General features: G+C 42.1%; 1 protein-coding gene across 1 annotated transcript in view; it reads left to right on the forward strand.

Moving 5' to 3' along the window:
* Positions 1-10,965: 10,965 nt before the first annotated feature.
* Positions 10,966-17,472, forward strand: part of MYL3 (myosin light chain 3) — a 36,408-nt gene continuing 29,901 nt past the window's right edge. The window contains exon 1 of the mRNA XM_026095877.2: positions 10,966-11,146. Within this exon, the coding sequence (XP_025951662.1) occupies positions 11,024-11,146 (123 nt within the window). The 5' untranslated portion in view covers positions 10,966-11,023. The remainder of the gene's footprint in view (positions 11,147-17,472) is intronic.

A 17,472-nucleotide genomic window follows, 5' to 3' on the forward strand; every position in this document is an offset into this window, starting at 1 on the left:
CTAGAAAGCTGTGATTGTGGTTTCTGCTGGGACCTCAAGATAGTCATGTGACTCAAATGATAATGATAAATGATAACAGGATGTAAATTTAATCGTCACTGCAAAAGTTGCCTATATGATTGTGGCCCAGAATTTTAGATTGCTCTGCTAATAAGAAAGAAATAGAGAAATGATTAGCAGGGCCAGATCATAGGTCTTTATTGTTCATTAGAAGTTAATAGTGCTCATCTCCAAGGAGGATTTGACCCACAGGAAGCAGAAATGAGATAAGGCTGGTACATCTATTTTTGGTGCCTGCACAGAAAGTTCCAAGAGAGGCCTGACTTGATGAAGGCTGTTTGTTGTGATGTGAGATTTCCGCCTTCGTCTCTTGTCACATCAAGAGATAATATGAGCTCAGGGCTTCCCAAAGCTATCCTTAATGCTATAGCTGTGTATGTCCTGGGAACGTTCTCTTAAGAAAGCAGGGCTAGGACTTTGGGAACAACAGAAGTAGAGACAGCTCTCCAGAAAATTCATGCTTATCTCTTGTGCGTCACTCCTAGAGACCAGGAACAGGGCTGTGGCAGTCTCAGGCTCAGACTGTGACCCTTGTTAACCCAAATTTTTTTTGAACCTACAGCAATAGTGTGGCGCTTGCTACAACTTTACTGCCTGAAATACAACTTCATTTGTCTGGAACTCATTTCATACAACTAGCCATCCTGATTAGTCTTCCTGGCTCCTTGTCTAGTCAATGGAGAGATGTAGATGTCTTTAAAGAGTAATTAAGATAGATTTCCAAGATTTCCAAGAGAATGTGCTGAATTGCTCTTTTTCCATTGAATCCTTTTTATTAGCTTCTGAAAGGGAAACTCGATGAATAATAACACAAAAGACTGCATATATCTAGGGGAGGAAGGAAGGAGGGAAGGGTCACTTGTAGATCCAGTGTGGAAGCAAACTTAGCTTTCACATTAATATGCTGCCTTTTGACCTTTCCTTGTCCGTTGCAGGCCCTGAAAGGATTTTTCTCAAGGTTGAGAGCAGGAGTCTTAATCGCATAAGATGAACAGCATGGCCAGCGGTGAGACTCCGTAGGTGACTGGGAAGCTTCATTTGCTGACAGACTTCAGATCAGACTTTGTTCTGGGAGGTATGACCTGCAAGCATGATTCAACCACTTCAGGACAAATACCTGTATTTGATGATGGGTCTGGATGACCAGGCTTCCCAAAATACTTATTGCATCCCCCTCTAGTGTGTGATATACAGCAGAAGTCCTCTTTTTAGTTTAAGTGGTAATAGTTTATGCCAAAGATTTATTTGTTTGCATGTATATGTGCAGAGAGGAGTGAGCTGTTCAACCTCTTATTGATGATCCCTTTAAGACAACTGTATGATTAATTATCTCCTGTGTTCAATACTAGGCCAGAGAAGTCTGCTGAAATGACTCTTCTCAGACTTCGTTGCGAATTCAGATAAATTGGTGGTTCTCTTGCATCCATCATTGGGCCCTGTTGAGCTGTTTTCCTAGTATAGACCTAGATCTTTGTGAATTCATTTCAGGTTGCTGGACGAGGGCAGCTGTTGCTTTTATAGTCCCTGGGATTGTTTTTCAGTTAACACCATTGAAAACAGCACAGCCTGAGATGAAGAAATCTACCTTTGCACTGCAGCTGTCTCTGGTGGTGGTTTAGCAGGAACTCGAAATGCTCAGCTTTGAAATTTACAGCAGCCACATTGCAGCGCAAGTACAAGTAGGGACAGTCAAAGGCTGTAAAAATAGTTGCATTGCCATATGAGCTGCTGATCTCATCCAGTACCAAAAAAGAGAGAGTGAAGGAGCAGAAAGGAGAAGAGCAAAATGCCACCGCTCCATTGAAATCAGCTGTGTGGAGCTAGTTTTCCTTCCAATGGTCTTTGTACAGTTGAAAACACAAGGTAATGATGAACCGGGCTGAAGGGAGACTGTTTAGTCCAAGAGACAAAGGCATAAAAACCCGCTATGGGTGGAGGCTGAGGTAGATATGTTACCTTTAGGAATAAAGGAGTGCATTCTTTTTATTCCTTTCTTCTACTGGGGTTGAAATGGGCTGTACAAGTTTGGATACTGGAGTTTTCTCACTTTAGTCATCTAAAAGTTAGGCTTCCAGTCTGAACTAGTGTGACTTCCTTTATTAATGGAAAAAGAGAGGCAACTCTAGAAGGGTATTCATCCTACCTGTTGTAAACACCAAAAGTTGGAAGGAATTGCCTTCCAGGAGCTCTTCTACTATTTGACAAAGAAAAAGCCTAGCTGATTGTCCATCTAAAAGACAGATAGTTTGTCCTTGCTAAAGTCAAAAAATGGATCTGTCCCCTAATGCCTTTAATAGGAACTAGATGATTTTCTGAAAAAAAAAAGAAAATATATCTAAAAGAAGCAGGCTGTCCTATAGCCTCTAAAAAAACTATTCATTATGCCTTTTAATCAACCACTAAGACTTTTCTTATCACCAGATCAACAAACTAGTGAAGGACTGCATTGATTTTTGCAGGCTTTTACAGGCTTTAGAGCAGGACTTTGAAAGTTTGCTAAATCTGTAACGCACAAAGCATTTCATTTGTGCTGCTTGCACTGTGGTACCTAAATAATTACAGGGTACATTATTTACCAATTTCCCACCAAATCCCATATCTCTTCAGCAACAGGAGCACACTTCCACTGAATTTTGGGTCACCAGCGCTGCTTGGTACCTTCAGCGTTATATTTTCTGTATAAAAGATACAGCCTTTCTATTTTTTTTTCCATGATGAACGCAAACATGTGTTCTCCTGATCCCAATAGTCAAAAAGTAAATGATGGTTACTGCCAGACAATCTACTATTCTGGTCCATATCCACAGCTGCTATAAATCAGCATAGTTGCCTTGAAGTCAGTGGAACTCACTGATTTATAGCAGCTGAAGAGCTGGTCCAAGACAGGCGTTTACTCTTTGCTCAAGCTGATGTTCCTATAAGGACTGGTGGTAATTTGGGTCAGGCAAATCATCCTAAAAAAGTGGTGGCAGCAGCAGCAATCTCAGAGCATGGTCTAATATTTACCTTCAGTTCCTTCCTCCTCCACCTTCACTCCTAGCAGCTTCCCTTCAGATAAACATCTGCTTAGGTTGCCCTCCTCAGTCCTCCATCTCTACAACTGCTGCTCTTGCAGACACAACCCATTGTGTTCTTTCTTCTCGTATCTTGTATTGTTTTAGCCCTTCATGTCTTCAGGTGTGGATGGGAAAACTGACCAGCTCTACAGCTGATCAGCTCTACAGTTGACCAAAAATATGGAGAGAAATGGAGAGTACTTGGAAGTTCCCTGTCTGGGATATTTTTGTTGTTTTTTATTAACTATTTCTGAAATGCTATTGCCATTTGAAATATCTGACTTTCTGTTTATAACTTTGTTATAAAAGTACAGAAGTTGACTAGCCATACGAGCAGATGTGGTTTAGAACTCATCCAACAGCTGACAAGACATCTGCTGCGTTGGGGATTGAAGAAGTAAAAAAAAAAATCATCTTTTGGTTGCAAATCTTCTAAAAACGCTATTCCTCTGCTCTCTGGGGAAGACGCTGGAGCTGTGGCCATCTTATAGTTTTAAGGACAGCATTCCTTATTGGTAAAAGTTGCACAACAACTTTTGGTTGAGGAGAGAACATCTTTGACGTGATCTCAGACTCTCAGTTAAAGATGTCTGGAGGGTTTCCATCAATGGTTGTTTTTCAAGAGATAATTGAAGTTTAAACTCAAAGATTTATCTTATTTTTATTTTTAACAGAGCCCCTCCCCCCCCCCACACAACTACTTTTGGAGGAGGGGAATATACTTTTGTTGAGAAGATGAGTATCTGAAAGCTGATATGTTTCAGCCCCAAATAGTTCAGTGCAAACATCTCACAATATTATTTCATGCAAGCTGTTCACTTTTCTTAGGTTCTCATTTTCCTTGGAAAGCTGGGGTTCACCTCCCGCTGTACAGTCTCCTCTCCTTGCTCTGCAGGGAACTGTAGGAAATTGTCGTAAATGTAGTAAAACTGGGGAGACAGACTTACCAAGGGGAAGGAAATCATAAGGCATTGTGGCAATATTCCTGAACTAAAATGACTCAGATTTTGACCAGAATATTTAATTTTGATTTATATTTTATTTTTCTAGTATTTAAGTCCAAAATTTCTGTGGGAAATTGCTTGATGAGCTCTGCTCTCTTTGAAGATTATCCCAACCCTTGTCTCAGAAGTTAGTTATCATACCACAATGATCAAGAGAATTTTAGAAAATTCACAGATAACCCAGCCTCTCATATTAGACTTCAGGGCAATGCTGGAACAGCTTTTTGGCACTGAGATCTGCCACTAACATCTGTCATGAGCATGACTGAAAAACTGAAGAACATAATTTTTTCCCCCTTCAAAACCTATTAATAGGAAGACAGATTTTTGGTCAGGGTTTTTTTGCAGCTGCTGGGACTCTAGGGATCCTCATGGAAGAGATGAAGGGGGAATTAAGGCAAGATTAGTTGCACTGATTTGGATGTTTACAGTAGCATTAGCAGGGCATTGGAGTGTCTTTAATCCATGGAACCGATCCAAGACCTCCACCTGACAGTGATTTGCCAGCCCCAGGTACCTCCCTGCTTTGCCTTAACACTGCATAGTTGAACAAACATATATGCATACATATGTGCAGAAATCACATAGATGGGTCTATTACCTCCCACCTATGCTCCATCATGCTGAAAAAGTAAAGCAAAGAAATACCTACAGGTCTGAGAAAGTGCTGACCTGCAAGGGTATTCTGATCATTGGTATGTCTGTACAAGTAAGCCAAATCAGGCCAGGGCATGGGTCACAGCACTGGCTCATCTATACTGTTCGCAATGTCCCTGATGTGGCTTTGGCCTGTGATAATGAGCATTTTCCCAGACAATGCCCAGGTATGGTTCAAGAGACAGAACGAATCAGGGACTGTTCCCAATAGTCATTTGGGATACAACCATCCCATTATAGCAGTATAAAATTTAACCATAATAGCATGACATTTGCCCTCGGGAGCAAAGACCAAGCTCTGGCCCATTTTATTTGCATTTACTGATGTTTAATTATTGAGTCCTGATCAGGTCACGCTAACCATCATTATCTTTATACAAACCACTTGGTAAGCGGTGCAGAACAGTTGGCAGAGCACTCATGGAACAGGGAGAGATGCAGTAACTGGAAGTGATTTATATTCATGTTTCCTACCTCACTGGAGAATCTCCTACCGTTCTCCTAACCAGTGGTCTACCAGAGGGTTAATTATGTCCAGACAGCATCACTGTACAGCCAGAAATTAATAGAAGTAAGTGAGAGAATACCAATATAGTGTAGGAATTAAAGTTCTCATCCAGGAGGGTCCAGACCAGCATTACCATCCCTGCTGAAGACAAACTATGATGTTCACAGGAAGTATTTCCTTTATCCAGATGTTTCAGGAAAAATGCAGGAAGCTGGAAATGGATCTCTGATCCTTCCCAAATTCAAGCCCTAGCCACTGGGCTGTAGTTGGTCTCCTGCATGTCTGTTCCTCTTCTAGCTCCATGGCACTTGCCCTCTTGGCTTACTGGTGGCTCAGATGGATGGTACAGGCATGAAAGAGATGTTGGCATGTTTTGTAGAAGCCTGAGTTGGACACTTACACTCCAGAGGAAGGCAAATGTTAGATATTCTCATTGGGCTCAGTATTCTCTGCTGTTGAAAGAGGAAAACAGTCAGATGTCAGCTGTGAGATTTAGGGTCCTCCGAGTCCTCTGTCTCACCCCAGACATTGAATTGTATACCAAGCCCTGATGCATAGTGTCAGTCTCAAAATCAGCATTTTAAGGGTCTGTTGGATCTGTCCCCTGCTCATAAAGTAATCAGCAAAGCTGAAGTTAGAAGGTGGAACTACTGGTTCTCCTCCCAGCTCTACAGGAAGGCTCCACTGAACTTCTCTTTGACTCCAACTGCAGGTTAGTAACACAGACCCAACACTTGTGGGTGTTATCTTGGGTGGCATTCGTTTTACCCAACTCCAGGCTTTTCCAGCAAATCTAGCCACCCGGGCTCCCTTTAGAGTCCATGGAGGGAAGTAGTCATTTCTAAGGCATGATTCATCTCACCTCTTTTAGACTCTGCTTTCGGATGGATGTATCTTACCTCTGATTCCATGGGCTTTAGTCACTAGGCCATTTTGATTGCAAAAGGTCCTTTGAGTGAACAGCTGGAGAAGTTTGCACTGTGGGCATCTGTATGTATCTCAGAGGAATACATGGCATACCTCTTAACTTTTTGATGCCTGTACAGTAGAATTGCAGTACAGTATGTGTCCTGAGGAGTTGTACAGTGCTTTTCTCACTAAACTCTCCTCTCCCTACTATGGGTAATCACTTTTTTTGTTGTTCAGTTAACATCTGTTACCCTCCAAACATTACAAAAATATAGGGAAATCTGATAGGAGCGGACCCCAGAACAGTGTGAAGCAGAGAAAGTGCTTTAGTTTGTTAGAAAGCTTTTGGCAGCCCAGAAGAGAAATTATCAACTTGTACAAATACACTGCAGCACAGATTGATTAGAAGGCCAAAGAAATCAATGAAAAAATATTAATTTGACGAGCCCCCAGACCGAACAAAAGCTTAGCCTTTTTTCACCCTCTTTATTCCAGTCAGATCTTGGTCTTTATTCCTACATGTCTTCTGTGTTATAACTTGTAGTACACTCATTACAACTTGTCAGAAGATGAACATTCTGTTTTATAAAGAAGTGTGACTTCAAATTTTGGCTTCTTTTTTGAATATGAACAATACCCTCAATTACTTACCTTCCCCCTCAAAGGAGCTTTGGAGGGAAATGGTGTATTTTGGTATTTGTTTATTACATTATAGTATTTGATACAGCTACACACAAATAGCTTTGTATAAAACCTGAAAATATTTAATGGGTGTTCTTGGTGGTGTCATCAGAAGCCTCCTCTCCAAACATGTTTTTTTAGCAAAACATACAATTTACAAAAAGCAGCAGGATGCCATGGATTGTTTTGATTTTGACAGAAGTGCAAAGAATGTATTTTTCTGAAGTGTATCCAGCCAGCTGTATTGTGAATATACTTTATCATGAATATATACAGCACATAGATGATCTTTATATGACAGTTTGACTACCGACTTTTATGAGTTTTGGCTGAGAATCAGAATCAGAATCAGAATCAGACTGAGATGGGCCTTCGGCCACCTTTCTGTGTCTTCTATCTTTACTATTCTTTCTCTGATGTCTTTCCATTAGTGGACAGCTGAGGAAAGAACTTGTGACTGATTTGTGGAATGCGGAAGAGAAAGTGAAATATGACCTTCCTTGTTATCATAATCTTGTCTTATCTTGCAAAGGTGGATGTGACAAGATCCCAAGCTGCTGTTGAACTGCTGCTGGCATCTTAATTGCCTGATATTCTCCAGTGCTGTTTTCAGTTCAGGAATAAGATCTGAGAGCTTTTTTACACGCTGTGTATGTGTACAATCCTCCAGTCATGACTCACTTCAATGCAGAAATAAATAAAACAAAACTTTTTACCAGGCATAAAAACAATGCAGGACTTTGGTTATTTCTTTGCAGAAATATTCGCAGCTTGTAGGGATCACTTAGTCTTATCAGCACGGTACATCAGACACTTTCCACACCTATTTCTTGTTTGCCCTGTGAAGAACATGGGCAACCCTGTGCAAATGAGAAATAGCAACCTGTAGATACACTGCTACTCTGTGGTGTTGCAATAGTAAGGAAAGATGGAATTTAGCCCAGGTGGGGGTCCTCTTACTTAATTTTAAGTGTCTACAATGTAAACGTTGCTGTTCATAGGAGCTGAGGGCTGGTGCTCCCATTAAAGTCAACGCAGATCTACACCATACATTCAACAGCTGGTGCCTCACCTCTTTCAACTGTAGATGCCTATGGCTTCACTCAGTTACTTAAGTAGAAGTATCTGGTGTCCTTTGAGATGCCTCTGCCTAGCCTACATTTGGCCCTCTGGAAGGGTATGGATGTCCTAAGTTATAGTTTAATCATTCACAGCGATGGGATTAATTTGCATACATGGATGTTTCTAGACATATTTCTGATATCCTACAGCAGCTAATACATCTATATGAGACTGACAAATATGGCACAGATCCTATTGGAGACTGATACCCTTCAGGAATGGCAGCTGGAGGCCAGGTGGGATCATCTAGTGCATCTCTGTTGCATGTCCAGTGCAAACAAATCCCACCCTAAGACAAGAAACCAAATGCAGGTTTCTATCTTAGGGATACACCCCTGGCTGCACCAGGGGGTCAATGCATTGATAGGCTGCTCTCAGAAAGTTCTGCCCCCAGATGACCATGTAAATCCATATGGTTTGGGACTCGTGGGCTCCATTGGAGCAGGGCTGTGGCTACAGTCAATGGCAGTGAGGATGCAATTCTCTAGGCTGTCCCTAAAATACTGAAATATCTTCTCAGAGTGAACCTACAGCTTCGGCTGGCTTTGCTTTGCAGATGGCTTTTGTCCTGTCCCCTTTCCCACTTCACCAAGCTGCCTCATTTTCCATTAGGCTTCTAGTGTTCACGTTAGCAAGTGGGACACTGCAGACACTGGAGACGTGATTAGAGTCAGTGCTCTGCTGTTAGATGAGAGAACTGAGCTGAGCTTTGCTCCAAGCTGGTTGAGGTGCCCTTTACTGCCCTGGAGGGTGTCTGTGAGGGGCAGAATGGCAGAGGGAAGGAGCCTTGTCTGAGCTTGTTGGTCTGGGTTCATCTCTGTAACTTCTCATCTTGCCTTTCCTGCACTGAAGAGAAAACAACTGCAGACAAAATGCAGTGATGAAGGGCAGAAGGGACAGGGTCCTCCAGCAGCACCAAACAGAGCAGAAAGAAATGGGAAAGGCCAGCAGTTTTGGTATTTAGTCTTGACAAGAAGAACTGGCTTGCAGTGTGCTTTTCAGCCAGCCAGCAGCTTAAATCCCATTCATCCTCTCTGTAGAGACAGAGGGGAATACATGTCAGGGGAGAGGGTTACAGGGAGCATTAGCCACGACTCTAATTTATACATCAGAGGAAAGAAAAGAAAGTCCTTTGAACAGGACCTGAAGCTGCATGGGGATCTCCAGGTGAAGAAAGTATGAAGGTCATATTGGTTAAACTGAAAATTAGGGTAAAAGACCACCAAGAAGGTATGGCAGAATTACAGCTGGAAAGCTCAGAGTAAGCCCTGCTCTTTTGGCTTAGAGCATCCCTGATACATTCATTTCGAGATAATTTGCTCAGCAGCAACTCAAGGTTGCTGCTATAGTCAATGTGCCCTAAAGGTCCTCTTTGATTAGAGGAGTGAGATTACTTCTTTTTCCCCATTGTCCATAAAACACAAAGAAAAAGGGTAATTACCATTACCCTGGTAATTATCATGTTGTTGTAGTCATGTATTTATTTCTAATACGGTGGCATTTCCTGAAACCTGGAACCAGAAAGCAGGCTTTGATTCAAGTGGGACCTGAAACTGCACTCTACAGTGTACAAACCCAAAGCCAGCCTCTGTCCTGTCTCTCCGGGATTCCCGAACCGTATGTGCTAAAGCTGTGGTAGAGGCAGCAACTAGCTGAGGGCTTAAAGCGAGTGGCCAGCTTTCTGTGCAGTATTCATGTTCCACTTAAAAACTGCATGTGTACTGCCAGTAATGGATGTACCACAATTTGGGAACAGCTGGGCAGGATAAAGCACAAGCAGTCGTCCGGCAGAGCTATTCGGATAACAGAGAGCTGCAGATGGGCAGACACTTAGGGGTTGAGCTAACAGCGGTATCAGACAAAGCAGGTCTCAAAGGCGTTTGAATGGTAGATTACCAGGATGACGTATTAACTCCGTAAAAGAAGGAGAGATATGTGGTTAAACTGATATTTTTTCAAAACATCAGCACAGATTCTCTTGTCATATACACTTCATTTTGAGGTTTGGTTGTCTTGTTACAAGGGACAATACTTTTTGGGGAAAAATGTCCTAGGCAATGTGGAAATGACTGTGGAATGAATTTGCAGAAAGTGAACTCTTGATTTATAGAAATGACATAAGCAAACAAAGATCTGAAAATTATTAACCCTATTTTGCTTTGAGGGGTTTAGATAAGTCAAAATAAAGCTGAGATTAGAAAAGGCTCAAATGGATATCTTTATCTTAGCTATTTTACTTGGAATTTGGCATTCAAGTCCCTGAAAAGGTCTGGAAAAATCTCAGCTATAAAGATCTGCTCACAGACACCCAGGATTATCCTTGATTTTGTGTGTGGGCATATGTGTGACTATGCCCATATGTGTGTATCCCTGCTCTGTGTTAGAAGCAGGCTGCTAGAAGCAATAGTGGTTCTTTGCATTTTCCTAGGAAAAGACCAGTGAGTGATCCCGGGCATGAATTCCCCTCTGCACCAGCTGATGTGATGATGGTTGGCTTCCCATATTGCACTATCCTCACGCTTAAATGTAAACCAATGCTCGTCTTTTAGTGAACCCCGTCACAGCAAAGGCCGTGAGTGAAGATACTCAGCAACATGTGAACTGGGAAGGTAAATGGCAGCATGGTCCTGGGGAGCATAAAATCTACTGATGGGACCAGGAGTGTAACCCAACCTCCCCCTTGTTCACATACACACGTGCACACACACACACACACACACACAAAATGTTTGACCCAGGGCCAGCCTCAGCCCTAAAATCCCCAAACTCTTTTTCCATTTAAGTGCTAATTCGTAACAATGCCCTATCTGACTGCTCTAAAATAGCCCGGTAAATGTCTTGTCCTTTTATAGCAGTGGCCCTATTGTAAGCCCTGGCATGTGACAGGTCTGGGAGTGACACAATGTGTGACTTTAAGAGACTGGACAGGGATAAAGACCTGTGCTGGTGACTTATCCTGCAGCAGCCACCTCTTTTCTGTCTGTCTGTCTGTCTGCTTCTCTCCCTTTCTAAAACAGCCCACCAACATGCCCCCGAAGAAGCCTGAACCTAAGAAGGCCGAACCTAAGAAAGAAGAACCCAAACCAGCACCAAAACCACCAGAACCAGAGCCCCCAAAAGAAGTTGAATTTAACCCAGCTTCTATCAAAGTATGTATGTCTTGACCTGGTACAGGAGGGAGCAGCCAGGGCTGTTTGGGCTTGGGTTGGTGGTGGTTCCGGCCGTGGTACATTGAATGCTGAGATAACTCTGTCTGAAAATAGCGCTTGGTTTTGGGCAGAGCAAGGAGCAAAGGGGATTGCCTAGTTTGTCCCTTCTTATCCTCAAAGTGACCAATTCCATTTCCCGCAAGCTTCACTGACCTCAGCAGGAAACTTAAAGGTGGTGTGCAGAGAATATTGCAGGTTTTTTATATTATATCAGGAAGCCTGGACTGTACTTTCAGCTGGCTGATGACTAGCCAATGGCTAAGGCCACGAGGTGGGCTGGCAGTGGGCTCAGAGCATGGTTTGGATCATTTGTGCTTGCCTGCAATGCACGAGGTAGACCTCGCTTCAGTATCACAGGGTTTGTTCTGCTAAGAAACGAGCCTGGGACTTCCTTAATATGAGCCAGTGAGACCGCCTGTGGTTTTCCAGAAAAGTCCAATGCACTGTCAAAGGGACTGTGTGCAAGCGTGTTTTGGAAAGCAGAGAGAAACTCAGGCAAAAATCTAGGCTTCCTGAATGTTCTCTTGCTTTCAGGGTCTCTTCCAAGGATTCCCCCAAGAGACAAGAGCCCTCTCCTGCTCCTTCTTCCTCAGAACAGTGTCTGCTGGAAAGAGCCACTTTGGCCTCAGCAGGGTTTGCTAAAGTCTTGCTCATAGGTGCAGGGGCAGGAATACGTTTGCAAAGGCACTTCTGAAACAGGTTTTGAGTGAATTTGGGCCACTACTCCCGGCCATAGAAATTAGAGTCCTTGAGCTGCCTGAGTGACATATTATACATTTTATATATATATACATATTCCCACAAAAATGACCATGAAATGGATTATCAGAGGCTGCCTTCTTGATTTAAAAAAATGACGTAAGCAAATGAAGATCTAAAAATGACTAGTTCCACTTTGCTCTTTCTGCACCATACACACTCACAGGGAATGTCAGAAACCCCTGCATACATCTTTAGGAATGACTTTCCAATATTGCTTGCACAGTAAATATTCATGACACATGGACACTGCAAGGCATTGTAAGATTTCTTTGCAAAGGGTTTCTTTTAGGATGGGGAAAAGAGAGGGAGCTCTGCAGCTTCTCACAGGCTTTTCTCACATGGGGATTTGGGCCAGGTAATTAATTACCTGGTGTAAGTAAACATAATTATCTTAATCAGTTTTCACCAGCTGAATTCTATCCCATTGCCAACAAGAAAATGGGTAACTAAGGGGTGAGTCCGGATCTGTGTTTATGATGAGCCTGAGAAGATAAGAGAAGAATAGATAAGGGCAAAGAGATGGAGTAGGAAAAGCAATAAAGCTCCCTGGCTGTTGATGAGACCAGCTCTTCAGAGCTTATGCAAGGGAGGAGTGTCTCTATGAGCCTCTCCTGTTAGCTTGAAAAATAAAGTTCCTCCTTCACGCAGATAGAGGAACTACTTGAGAAAGTGAGTAAGTTATTCTGTCTCTTCAGTGTGTCCTCTGAGCACCACACAAGTGGCCTTGCAGGTGACTAGTAGATCACGAGGGTTACTGAAACCCTCTGCTGCTTCTGCATGGGATTCATTCTTGTAGCTGGGATTTCCTAACAAAGGAAGCACACAGAGGGGCTGTTTTTATGGCTTGAGCCATGAAAAACCTTCAGATTTTTCACTTTAAATACTGATGCAAAAGAGCAATTATTTATAACTATATCAAGAAATAGAATTCAGTGCACAAGGAATTAATTTTTGGTGTAGTGTTTAGACTATTCACGCCAATGTTTGTGCCGTGCTCTGAGAAAGACTTCCTCTGTGACCTTGGGCAAGTGGTATGTAGTGGGATTCAGCTCTCTGCTAATGTCTCTGTACTTAAAATTCCTGCACTGTAAGAGGAGAGGGCAATTGCAATAACCTCACTTAGAGGACACAGATACTTTCATCTGGGATACTATGCTATTGTGGTATGAAGGGTGGCTAAGTGCAGTAGCAAGATAAGTTGTAATGAAAAAAAAAAACCAAAAAGCCCTAGGACCACTCAAAAAATAGACATGCATACTTGTAGACACCACAACTTCAAAATCATCAGATGTTTGAATAGGATTTGAAGTCAATCCACTTCTGCATTTTTTTAAACTCTTTGTTCTGCACACTTCTCCATCCAGGTTATTACTTTTCCTTCCAATGGATTTTAAAATTATGGACTCTCCTAATGCTTTTAAAGCACTTTAAAATATGTATTGAGTTTCTAAAAAGTAAGTAAGTCCAGTACTCCCATGGTAGCATCTCTTGGTCTTTGTGGAGAACGTTCCATTATCCGATGTATACAAAACTGGACAGGGAAAGCACTAGTAGCTGTATGGTTTGGGTCTGGGGTGGTTTGTTTCCCAAAACTCGTAGCAAGGGGGGATGATATTCTCTGGAGAAGTTTTCCTGGGAGTTTTTCAATTAAATGTTTTTCATCAAAAGTGCTTTTGTCAAAATTGAAGCTATTTGCGCACAAGGGCTGGGTCTGGCAAATATACCGCTTCCTGTTTCATAAACCTAGCTCTGGTGGAGCTCAAGCCATCTGGTGTAGATCAGAATAACTCCCCAGATCATTGTACAACATTTGAAAAAAATGCTTTAATGAGTTTTGAAATTCTCCAAACATCCCATTTCAGCATTCCAGGATGAAACTAGTTTTTGTTTTCATGCAAAAGATAATATATAGTTAAAAACTGGGATGAAAACAAACTTACATCAAAACAAAATGTTAAAAAGTATCAAAATGCAATGTTCTGATGGGAATGTCTCAAATTATCAATATTTATTCTCAGATCTTGTTATGCAATTTTGTATTTGGAGTTTTTAACTTTTGCAATCCAATTTTAGTAAAAAAAAAAAAAAATCTCAAAACAAAAACATTTTTGTGAAAGGGAAGATTACTTCTCGTTTTGTTTTCCCTGACTGTTATATTCTACTTGCACAGTAATGGTCCAAAATTATATCAGATTTTTCCTGTTGTCTTTCTTTGGCTGCCTCAAGGTCAAGGTCGGGGTCTGTATTTGGTTCTCAGCTACAGTGGCCTAAATGTGGGTTATACCTCCTTAAATAATGGAGTCATTCTAAAGTTTTAAAGTTACCTTCTAAAGTTTTAATGATACATATACACATACATTCCTGCAGGATTTGGCCCAATACTTAGAAATTTGTAAAAGAGATTGGATGGGATTCAATATTGTTTGAAACTCACAGAAAAGGTTCTGCTTTTATTTTTGTAATTGTATGGTTCAGCTTATGAGGAAGTGGGCTTTTTTTTTTTTTTTTTTTTTTTTTAATAAAAAACCAGTTTCACTAGAACTTTCCTTGAACCTCTCCCATGGGGAAGAGATAGTGCTAAAGAGATTCTGGAGCAACGAGATTGTCTTTTTCATATATCCAGCCTTTACTCCCATCTGACTATTGTCTTTTAATAGGCGAAATATTTTGCCAGAAATAGACTTTGCTCTTGTGAAAAATAATAAGGTTGATGCTAAACAGGAATTATTTTTTAACCTGATGGAGCTGATGGGAATCTGAGGGGATCAGCTCACCTAGCCTTTGGAAAGCTGGTTGCTGCCCTTAAACAGATCATGTATAATCAGCAGAAAAAACTCTCTTGAGGGTTATTCAATGCAGCAGTGCTGGACGCCTCTACTGCGATGGATCGAATCACCCTTGGGAGATGCCAATCTGTTGATTGAAGTGGGAAATGAGACAACTATTTGAGCGCCAACATTTCAGCAGCTAAAGTTAGCTGAGACAATGCGTACCCGAAGTCCAGCGAGTCCTAGGTGTAAAAAGGTCATACGGAGACAGTTGGCATATGTGAGGACTTGGAAGGGACACCACTTACCATATGCAGTTATGCTTAATAACTACATTTTCCTGGTTTGTCATTTGAGATGCTTATTGTAGCAGCATGCAGTCATACAGGTGCCTGGGGAAAAAAAAATAAAGCAGGCATGGTTTATTTTTTGGAGTACTGTGATCTCGGAGCCTTGTGAAACCTCTTCTCCTCAGAGAGCCCTGTGGGCTTCTGAGCATCTGCAGGGACACAAAAAAATAAAAGCTCCTTCCCTTTTTCTGCAAGAAAAGATGTAAGAGCAGCCGGGGTGGGAGCAGCCAAGAGGGAAATGTGCAGGCACCGATACCGATGAGGTCCTGTCCAGGTTGCATCTTCAGCCCCAGTGCATGGAGCATGCTGCGGTGTGATCCCAGTGCTGCAGCAGGGAGGTGGACGTGCAGGTGTGTGCGAGTGTGTCTGCGCAAGCGCGAAGCAGGACAGCGTGCAGACATCTTTGGCTAGACGCTGGGGGAAGAAAAGCAAATGTTGCTTTGGGGGGGAACTGATGGATTTTCAGAGATTGATCCCAAAGCCTCTCTCTAAGATGATTATATTTAAGGATATCAAACGCTCTGCTAGTAGGGATTGTTGGAGTGGTTTTAGGTGCCTATTTGAAGAATTTATTTCAGGATGAAGTGACTGAAATGACTGTTTCAGAGGTAGCTGGGAGGACTTGAACATGGGAGAAAACGATGAGTTACCAGCAGGTATATGGGTGAGAAGGTCTTAGAGTGGTGAATGACAGAACAGGTGTTATTTTGTGGGTAAAAAGGATTTTCTCTTTGAGGTGAATGTATTGTATAAGTGCACGTGGGTATGGAAAAAAAAAAAAAAAGGGCTGTCCTTAAGAAATTCAGTTTGTGGAAATAATGAAGGTCTGATGCAAAAGGGGTTGCATAGGAAAGAGGGTGCATTTTCTTGTGGGGAGGAAAAAAACCCCATCGGTTGGAGTCGAGCACAGACACAATTCAAATCTCAGTGCATTGATGAAAGGAGACAGATTAGGACCCTTTCCCTCTGGTGCAGAGATGACTGGAGCAGGATAAGTGTGGGATGCATCATGTTTAGCTTGGAAGATTTCATGTTGTGTTCTAGCAAGGCATGGGGTAGATGCAGGTCTTAGCCTGCTTGGAAACCTTTCAGGTCTGGCCAGGTCTGGCCAAGTCTTTCTTGAGGATGAAGTGGCAAGGCTTTACGCCGGTACCCCTGAGCCTCCAAAGACAAGACATCAAAGCAGCTGAACGTGGCTACCGCATGGGTTCAACCTCCCAGTGCCCTCTCACCTTTTTCTCTCCCCAAACTATGTTTCCTCTTGATTTCATTCCTCCTAGGTGTTATATATTCCCATCATCATTACCCTTATTATTATTGGCCTATGGTGCATCTCGGGAGAAATACTTTGAGAGCAATTTCCTTCCTGTGCTCATATATTTGCCAGTTTCTGAAGTGGGCAGGCACCTGTCAGGTTCAAATGAGCTCAAGCTGGGCCTCTTTCTCTCTGTGATTTCTTCACAAGACTCAAGCACGGAGAAATCTGAGCAGTGAGCCCTTGAGGATGCTCCAGGCAAAAATGACTGAAAGCTTGGCAAAGACAGGAGACCCCATTGCAATCCTGTGGGAGTCAGTGGGCAATTTGCCCCTTTGATTTTTATGGGATTCACCTCTGAGTCACCATTCTTGCTGTGGACTGGTGCTCTGGCAAGGTGTGAAAATTTGTGTAAGCTTAGTGTGGTTTATTTTTGATTTAGCAAGCTGCAAAGGCCTTTTAGGTATGTACTTAAAATTTGGATCGGTCTGGTAGAGTATCTTTAGGTGCTCAGAGAAAAAAAAGAAACATATTCAGTGTAATAATGGTAGGGACTCCTAACTCTGGAGGAAGATTTTAAATGCCATGTATTTTAGATACTAGATACTTGCCTTAGCCTATGCCAAATGGAAATATGGAGATAAGTGATGGAGGCCAAAGGCTCTTACATGAGCAGGTAGCATTTCATGTCACTTAGTGGCTGGTACTTGTTTCATCGGGCTTAAGTCTGTTTAATCATTTAGTCTCATGTCCTGTGTTTGGTTTTTGACCCATTCATGCTCTACTGAGCCCAAAGATTTTGGTTAGGGAAAAGGATTTCAGGCCTGATAAAAAAGAAAAAGAAAAATGAGGTTCACCTGTCATATCTTGGTTATCTTCAAGTTAGATATTCAAGGCTGAGATAGTCTGTTTAGGCTCTCATTAGTGTCACTAACAAGAAAAAGGTGCTTTTAGAAGTTTATTCATTCCCACCCCTAAGACAAGCACCTAAGCTGCATCAAATAAAGTGGCAGTAGAGAAGAGAGCACCCTGAGGCGTAAGCACATTTAAGCCATGATCTGGATGCAGTTTAAGAGCCTTGCCAGCTCGTTTTCACGCCCTGACTAACAAGAACTGCAAATAATTGGTGCT

Source organism: Dromaius novaehollandiae, chromosome 2, assembly GCF_036370855.1.
Source record: "Dromaius novaehollandiae isolate bDroNov1 chromosome 2, bDroNov1.hap1, whole genome shotgun sequence".
NCBI lineage: Eukaryota > Metazoa > Chordata > Aves > Casuariiformes > Dromaiidae > Dromaius > Dromaius novaehollandiae.